The sequence below is a fragment of the Alnus glutinosa genome, chromosome 1 (assembly GCF_958979055.1).
Source record: "Alnus glutinosa chromosome 1, dhAlnGlut1.1, whole genome shotgun sequence".
Classification (NCBI taxonomy): domain Eukaryota; kingdom Viridiplantae; phylum Streptophyta; class Magnoliopsida; order Fagales; family Betulaceae; genus Alnus; species Alnus glutinosa.
In genome coordinates, this window is record NC_084886.1 from 11,586,122 (window position 1) to 11,595,711 (window position 9,590).

The 9,590-nt window shown below is 41.2% G+C and overlaps 2 protein-coding genes across 2 annotated transcripts; one reads left to right on the forward strand and one right to left on the reverse strand.

Moving 5' to 3' along the window:
- The first annotated feature begins 280 nt into the window (after positions 1–280).
- Positions 281–2,297, forward strand: LOC133858609 (9-cis-epoxycarotenoid dioxygenase NCED6, chloroplastic). Its single transcript, XM_062294086.1, has one exon. It carries the CDS (start codon positions 399–401, stop codon positions 2,235–2,237), a length of 1,839 nt encoding a protein of 612 aa, XP_062150070.1. The 5' UTR covers positions 281–398; the 3' UTR covers positions 2,238–2,297.
- A 6,271-nt stretch (positions 2,298–8,568) lies between these two features.
- LOC133869289 (uncharacterized) lies at positions 8,569–9,270 on the reverse strand. Its single transcript, XM_062306276.1, has one exon. It carries the CDS (start codon positions 9,268–9,270, stop codon positions 8,569–8,571), a length of 702 nt encoding a protein of 233 aa, XP_062162260.1.
- Between the last annotated feature and the right edge of the window lie 320 nt (positions 9,271–9,590).

Consider the following 9,590-nt stretch of genomic DNA (forward strand, 5'->3'; position numbering starts at 1 on the left):
CTGACTAGGAAGGTCCATGTCCTCTCCCACGTGCAAATCCCCCTCACGTCCACGACTTTTCAAATGATAAAGCAGCCTCAGCGTAGTTCTGCTTCTGTCACTTGATTTTGTGTACAAAGCGTGTGCAAGAAGAAGCATTATTGTTAGTCTAAAGCCTCAACGTAGTTCTGCCTCTGCCACGTTTTTCCACAATCTCTTAATATGCCAGCTCGAATAGCTGTATACAGCCCCAGGTATATATGTAGCCCTCGTAATTAGTATATATAGTCGCGCGTAATCGCGTATATATACAGCTCCCGGCGAATACTTTTCCACACTCCTATAAACGCAAGAAAACACCATCTCTTCGACACCCCTGACACCCGGACACTCTCTCTTCCCTCTCAAGTATTTCAGCCATGCAGTTCTCTTTGCACTTCATCGCCCTACCAAAAACCTCTAGACTAAAAAATCCCACTGAAATTTACACACCCACAACACCAAAAAACTCAACCCCCTTCCCACTTTTTACATGCAAAATCCTCTTTAATCCTTCCAAGAGATGGAGAACAGGCCCCCTGAAGACACCACCACCGCCACCATCACCGCCATCGTTACCGCCGGAACGCAAACCATTGCTCGTACATCAGCCAGTATCCACCCCACAAAAACCTACGTACCCACCTCACTTAAACCCATTGCAAAAGATAGCAGCTTCGGTTCTAGACCTTATAGAGGCCTCATTGATATCGCCACAAGAAAAGAACCATAAACTGCCCAAAACTCTCGACCCGGCGGTTCAGATATCCGGTAACTTCGCCCCGGTTCAAGAGTGCCCGGTTCAGCATGGGCTTGAGGTGGTGGGTCAGATACCGGCATGCCTTCACGGCGTTTACTTGCGGAATGGGTCTAATCCCATGTACGCGTCCTCAGGCGGACATCATTTGTTTGATGGGGACGGTATGATACACGCGGTTTCTTTAGCCTCCGGGAACCAAGCCAGCTACAGCTGTCGGTACACGCGCACAAGCCGTCTTGTGCAAGAAGCCGCTATGGGGAGGCCTGTGTTTCCCAAGTCGATTGGAGAGCTGCATGGCCACTTAGGACTGGCTCGGCTTGCGCTGTTCTTTGCTCGAGCAGGAGCCGGCTTAATCGAGGGCTCACGAGGCACAGGCGTGGCCAACGCAGGGCTTATCTATTTCAATGGCCGATTGTTAGCCATGTCAGAGGACGACCTTCCGTACCATGTTAAGATCAACGGTGATGGTGATCTTGAAACGATCGAACGGTTTAATTTCAACAATCAGCTGGACTGTCCCATGATTGCCCACCCCAAGGTGGATCCCGTAACCGGTGATCTCCATGCACTGAGCTACAACGTGGTGAAAAAACCGTACCTCAAATACTTCAGGTTCGACACGTGCAAAAAAAAGTCACGTGACGTGGAGATCTCACTTCAATGGCCGACAATGGTGCATGACTTTGCGATAACACAGAACTTTGTGATACTCCCGGACCACCAAGTGGTATTCAAGTTATCCGAAATGATTCGGGGTGGGTCTCCGGTGATCTACGACAAGAGCAAGACCTCCCGGTTCGGAGTTTTGCCGAAAACCGACGTCGACGAGTCGAGAATTCAGTGGATTGACGTACCCAATTGCTTTTGCTTCCATTTATGGAATGCTTGGGAGGAAGATTCTGAGACCGCAGACAAGACTATCGTTATTATTGGGTCCTGCATGAGCCCGCCGGACTCGGTATTCAACGAAAGCGAAGTCCCGATACGGAGCGAGTTATCGGAAATCAGGTTGAACATGAGAACCGGGAAGTCCACGCGCCGGGTCCTCGTTTCAGGCATGAACTTGGAAGCAGGGCAAGTGAATAGGCAGCTTCTTGGGCAAAAGACTCGGTACGTATATTTAGCCATAGCGGAGCCGTGGCCCAAGTGTTGTGGCATTGCAAAGGTTGATTTGAGTACTGGTAGCGTTACCAAATATTTGTATGGGACGGAACGGTTTGGGGGGGAGCCGTTTTACGTGCCCAAAAAGACAATACGCAACGGATCAAGTATTGATGATGATGATGAAGGGTTTATAGTGGGGTTTGTGAGGGATGAGAAAAGAGAGAGGTCAGAGATGGTGATAGTGGAAGCTTCAAGCATGAAGCAAGTGGCTACAGTGAGACTGCCTGCTAGGGTTCCTTATGGGTTTCATGGTACATTTGTTAGTGACGAAGATTTGAAGGAGCAGGAACCGTAGCCTAGCTGGGCACGAAAATTTTATTTTAAGTTTTTTCTATAAATAGTTTTATTAATATTATATTGCTATATATATATATATATATATATTTCCAAGCTTGCTGTCGAAGAAATTTTAGTTTGGTCCAAAGTGATTTTAAAACAATATTCCTTGTCACTAGGGACAAATGATCATTTCCATTGCATCTCCAGAATAAGCCCGTGCTTTAACTTTGGACACGCAGTGAGATGTATTATATATATATATATATATATATATATATATATCTTCATAGATATGTACGTATGAACTTTTTATACTAGAAATGTTTGTTTTCAATTTCATAGATATGTATGAACTTTTTATACTATAGCTACAAATTTTTATTTTTATTTTCTTGCATTTTTTTTTTTTTTATTTATTTATTTATTTTTTTTTATCTTCGTATAAAAATGATACAAATTTACTATCAAATTTATGGAATCACATGGAAGATTTACAAATTTAATAATAATTTTTTTTAAAAAAATTTACAAGAAAATAACATCAAATACATTTACCTTCCCTATCGTGTCAAAGCCTCCTCCCGTGCAAACAACTGTGTTTACATGTTTTATATATATGTATGAAGCCAACTGCGGTAGGTTTTAAGCTCTAGCTGTTGCGATGTTGTTACAATAATTATAATTAAAGATTTTATAGTAGCTAATTTAGCCAATTAATTTGGTCCGGCGAAACTTTGGTTTTGACCAGAACCAAGACAAGGAAAGGAGGAAAAAGAGTCTTACGTAAGGAAACATGCACGTTTTGTGAGTTTATTGTCTCTCTAAGCTACGGTATTAGGGCTGGTAAAACGGGTTCACGTTTCAGGTTCGGGTCAATTCGCTTGACCCGCCAACTCGTTAAGAGTCAACCTTGACGCGACCCGTTAATTAACATGATCATTTCGTGTCAATCCGTTACTTAAGTAGGTCGTGTTAGGGTCGAAAGAGTTTGACTATTTTAGTTAAACGGGTCGTGTCAGGAGTTTAATTAAGAATGAAAGTTTGTAACACCTCGATTCCATATTAAGAAGAGGAATAGCACACATAAAGTGTGGTTTATAAAGATAGTATTTAAGAGTGCTAAGTTTCATATTGCTTAGTTATTAGGTGAAACTGAACTTTATAAATAATTATAGGGAAACTTTAAATTGACTAGTCTTTTTGAAGTAGAGTAATGATTCAACATCACTCAAAGATACAACTTTTTACCACTTTGCTTATGTGGCAAGGTGGTCCCTCACCTTAATTTATTTTTAAAAACTAAAAAAGTAGTGGAAGACCATCTTGCTACATAGGCAAGGTGGTGAAAAATTGTATCTTTGGATGGTAGTAAATCATTACTCTTTGAAGTATTAACACGTACAAATGTGACCAACGCATTTTTCTATATGATTATAATTTCACTCCCAATTGAAGTCAAAGACTCACAAGTCCTCTTTTTCTACTGATATAGCAGATCGATGCTGTCGATATGTATTGAGAACAAGCAGGAAGATAAGGCGAAGCATCAGTATCAAATGCTCATTGACAAAGGATCAGTCTCTGCTGTTAGCTAGATAACAACTCATTCAGTTGCTGCATTGTGTACGCTGTACGTATTGTTTAACTCTAGTTTGAATTGTAATTATCTTTTTGATTCGCACAAAATACTCGAAGCTATCATTAATTTTTATAGCCACCTTTACGGTCCATATATTGAATACAGCACAGCAGGAGAGAATTTATCGTGGCCATGCAAATTTTCTTTCAAGTGACCGGGTGCAGGTAGAGACTAGAAACGCTTAACAGCTCTTTGTTTCATCGATCGTGATTCGTGCCTATAATTTGTCAGACTGTAAGACGTATTACTTTCTTTCAAGTGGGTGGGACAGACACTTATTAGCTCTTTGTTTGATTGTTTCATCGATCGTGCCTATTTTTTCAGGCTGTACTAAAAGTCTAAAACGTATGCATTTTTGTTCCCCCCCTCTCTCTCTCTACCCATGACCAATGCACGGACTATCAAATTCCCACATTAAATGGTGGGGCCTGTGGATATTTTCATGGGGCCAAAATATCACAAATATGGGTAACGACAAATTCTAGAATAGGAGTTACGTACATTCGGTCAATCATTCATATATATATATATATATATATAAAATGATACAAATACTCCTGCTGCATAAGTTGTGCACTCACAATAGACACACTGAGTCTCACTTCCTTGTGCTTGCTGTGAGTGCACAAGTTGTGCTCGAGGAGTGCAACGATCACTCCTCTATATATGTATATATAAAGGTGCTTTTCAAAGCATAGCACTAGAGCAGATGGCATCCCTGATCCTCTTAGATATGTAGCTGCCTATAATCCTAACTAGTTCGAGGGAGATACTGATCATGATCGATCATGGTCAGTCGAGCTATCAAAAGGAAATAATTTATTTTTTGGCAAGTACAAGGAAATGTTATGGAAATCGAAATGTTCTAGCAATGTTTCTTATGTAATTATTCAAAGAAATGCTACACATTGTCATTGTCAATCCTCACTTTTTGATTTCGATTTTAAACTCACCAATGCATCGTTTTTAATAATAACCATTTCAAATTTAATAGTAATTTTAAAAGTCATATATATCAAAGAATCAATCGTTAATCGAGAGTTTCAATTTTAACCAATTTTGACTTAAAACCATATTTCTCTCATTCTATATAAGCTTCATATGCCACGACTTTTTTAAGATGTAGGAGGCTATATTTTATTGTTATTTGAGAGGTTTATCATTGTTATTGAGCCTAAACAGCTATCAGAGTTCTGGGTTGCAACGACGTCAGTTGTTAGCAAATGATGTACAAAAAGGCTAAAGGTTTGGAGCTACTGTTGCAAATTAAGGGATATAATACATGTTTATCATTCAAAAATGCTTCGAATGTTATAATTTTTATCACAAAATTATTTATAAATTGATTTGACAATTAATAATTAGTGAAATAATTAAGAGAAATTGATAAATCATATTTTTTGTTAATTATTTCATAAATTTTTTATATAGAGATTGTCACATCAATTTATAAATAACCTTATAATAAAAGTTGTAATACCTTTAACACCATGGTCAACAGAATGAGAGGCTTTAATTATCTGATTGCCAGATAGCTAACAATTAGGTGGCCTTTTGCCAATTTATGTTGTCATTATTTGTGGGTTTCTTTCATTAATATGGGTATAAAAAAAATGTTATACAATCACACGATCGAGGTTAGTACACATTATATATAGAATCCAATCCCAATAGACGCAGTAAAATATTCTTACTAATTCTTCAAGCAATTTGTGCAAGAGGTAATGCATCATGTCATTTACTTAAGTGGATTCTTTTTTCTTTTTTTGAGATAAAAGATGTTTTATAAATGCTCAATCATAAGGATTACAATTAGCTGCTACATGTTGGATAAAAGAGGGGCACTCTTCTACCTAGATGTTATCCAGAATTTGAGAAATAGCACATTTAGCCATTACATGAGCTGCTCGATTTCCCTCCCTACAAACATGAGACACCAAAACAAAGTCGAATTGTGAAAAGCTTTCTTTGATATCATCAATCATTTGCCCGAATGCCCGATTGCAGGAGCCCGAATTATGCAAAGCCGAAACCACCACCATAGAGTCTCCCTCCATTATAATCCTCCTCCCCCCCAATTGCCTACCAAAATCCAGAGCAAACCAAGCTACCACTGTTTCAGCATGATTGGGCTCAATGATATAGGGAATGAGCTTCGACTTCACTGCCATGATACCACCTGCATCATCACGAATGACCACACCTACCCCCATTTTCTTCAAGTCCTTAGCAATAGCCGCGTCCCAATTTATTTTCCAACAACTCAAAGGAGGTTTAATCCATACCTTATTGAGCTTTGGCTAAGCATATTGAGCAATAGACACACTGCTAATATAACTGCTTGGGAGAACCCTGTAAGAGCAGACTTGGTTGCTTCCATGATCTAGCGAGGAGGAGTAAAGCCCCTATTGAAGACAAAGTTATTACGCCAAGCCCAGATCAGCCGAGCCACGGTCAAGACCTTCAACAACTCCTCATGAGATAATCTCTCCATAAAATACCCCAATAGACGCATCCCATTAGTAGGAGCACACGCCATTTTTTGCACCCGCCTATCCCCCTCCTACCACACTGCTACCGCCGCAGGGCATCCCCAAAGACAATGATAACTAGTTTCAGGTTCACAATTACAGAGCGGGCACCAAGGGTCAGAAACTATCTTCTTTCTATTTAGATTTTCTTTAACTGGGGGTAGGTTGTTGCAAAGCTTCAACAGGAAGTTACGGAGCACAGGTGGGGCTTGCAGACCCCAAATGGTATTCCATACCTCCTTAGCACCATCTACATTAGAGCTTTCACCTCTATTTTGTTCCAATCTCCGCATCTCCATATGATACACACTCCGAACAGAGAATATACCCATTGAAGTTCCTATCTAGATCATTTTATTTGGCTGGTGTAGTGGGCTAAGCAATATCCACATCTCCCGGATCAAATAAGCTACGGACAAGATCGAGAGTCCACCAACCGGACAAAGGATCAATAAGAGTGCTTACCCTAGCGAGGCAGAATTGAATGAGGAGGACGAGTCAACCAAACTTGGGGCGGTGGCAGCCAAGCATTTCCCCAAATTCTCACCTTTTCGCCATTCCCGACCCTCCATCCCACTCCATTTAGAAGCAAAGGCATAGCCTTTATGATGCTTCTCCACACAAAGGAGGGTCTTCTCCCTAATGTTGCCTCCAACAAACCAACCCTAGGAAAATACTTCTCTTTCATTATTCGGGCCACTAGGGAATTTGGATTTGAGAAGAGCCTTCATCCTTTTTTCGCAAGCAAGGCTAAATTAAACACCTCCAGGTCTCTAAACCCCATGCCACCCCTGCTTTTTGGAGCTTCCAATCTTTCCCAGCTCATCCATGGAATTCGCCCTTGGTTTGATTTATGCCCCCACCAAAACCGACTCATGAGGGAGTTGAGAGATTTACACAAGACCTTGGGCAATTTAAACACGCTCATACAATAAGTAGGTAAAGATTTGACCACTGCTTTGATCAATATCTCCTTCCTCGCCTAGGAGAGAAACTTTTCTTTCCATCCATCCAACTTTACCTTCACCCGTCCACATATACCATAAAAAGTTTTTTTCTTTGATCTTCCCACCATGGCTGGAAGGCCTAGGTACTTATCAAATCCTGTAGACATCGAGATACCTGCTGTGTTACGTAGGAAATCCCCGAAACTCCTCTCTGCAATTTCTACTAAAAAAAATGGACGTTTTTGCTACATTCAATTGTTGACTTGAGGCTTTTTCATAGGATTGTAGAACCTGGGACAGGTTTTTCAACTCCACACCCGTATCCATGCAAAAGAGGAGGGAGTCGTCTGCGAACAGTAAATTACTTAACCTATAATCACCAGCTGCAATAGGAACTCCTGAGATCTTCCCTTCTGATTTTGCCTTGGACAACAAGGATCTCAATCCTTTCGCAACAATCAAAAACAGGCAAGGAGAAAGTGGATCTCCTTGTCGTAACCCTCGGGTAAGGGAAATATTCCTAAATGGTTGGCCATTAATCAAAATCGAATAAGAAACACTTTTAACACACTTCATGATAAGGGAAACCCACCTCTCCTCAAACCCCAAAGGTCCTCATCATTACTTCGAGAAATGGCCATTCCACTCTATCATAGGCCTTCCTCAGATCCACCTTTACCGCCATGAAACCTTTCTTACCACTCATCCTAGAATTCATGGTATGAAGGGCTTCAAAAGCGATCATAATATCATTGGAGATTAACCTCCCTTGCACAAAAGCACTTTGAAGCTGTGATATGATAGAAGGCAATACTAACTTTAACCTGTTAGCAAGCACTTTTGTAACAATCTTATACATCATATTACAAAGGCTAATTGGCCTATAATCAGCAACCAAGACAACATTTTCCATTTTTGGAATTAAAACTATATAAGTTTCGTTAATAACAGGGCATAAGTTACCCCCATTAAGAAAATCCAAGGCTGTTCCACGTACCTTTTCACCAATGATCTCCCAATGGTGTTGGTAGAAGCTGACTCCAAAGCCATCAAGTCCCAGAGACTTGAGAGGGTGCATCTGGGCTAGAGCATTATCGATCACCTCATTTGTAAATTCTGCTCCTAGCATAGCATTCTGATTTGGATGGACCTGCGCTCGCACACCTGAGATGCAATCCTCAACCCTAACCACCCCTCAAACAAAGTATGAAAATAGTTTGTGAACGCCTTTCATATCTCTTTAGATTTTTGCCATAAATGCCCTTCCAAATCTCTAATGGAACCAATGAAATTAAACCTCCGCCGTTGGTTTGCCCATGCATGGAAATACTGCGTGTTACGGTCCCCCGCTTGAAGCCAATTAGACATTGCTCTCTGGTGCCATTTCGTATCCTCCATTTCAAGGAGTTTATTGAGTTCCCCTTGGACCTGCTTTATAGAATCTAGGTTTCCAGGATGCTCCTTCGGTTGCAAGCTTTCTAACCTTCTAGAGAGGAATTTGATAGTACTAGAGATACTGCCAAATTTAGCCCGACTCCAAGCTTTTAGATCAATCTTGCACCACTCAAGCCCCTGCACAACTAACTCCATGGGTCCTCTGCTCGTCTCCCCCTCATTCCATCGGTTTTGGACAACCAAAATGCATTCGTCATCAAGGTTCCATTTTGCTTCATACCTAAACATCCTGTGGGGCATGCAGAATTCAGTATCCAACTTGAGCCATATAGTTTGATGGTATGAGTTGCTAACCGGGAGAACTTCCACTTGAACATTCGAGAAATAGGTGCACCAACATGGCATTGCAACAGCTCGGTCCAGCCGCTCTTTCACAAACTCCCCAGAGTCTCTCTTATTACTCCAAGTATACTTGGACTCGTGATAGCCCAAGTCTCCTAGTTGGTAATCCACCAATGTATCCCGAAACCGTTCCATTTAAGCTTCCCTATGTGTAGCTCCCCCAACCTTCTCACTGTGATCTACGATCTCATTGACATCGCCCATGCATAACCAAGCACTTCGACTCAGCGTACCCAAGTGATTGAGGAGAGACCAAGAACTATCTCTATACGTCGGTTTCGGATGACCATAAAAACCCGTGAAGGACCAAGAGAAATTAGTGTCATCAACACTAATGGTGGCAGAGATGTGCCTTTGCGAGAAATTCACAATTTCTACCCCCTTAGGCGCCTTCCAAAAGAATGCTAGCCCACCACTCCGCCCCACCGGATCCACGTGCATCATGCCCTCAAAAC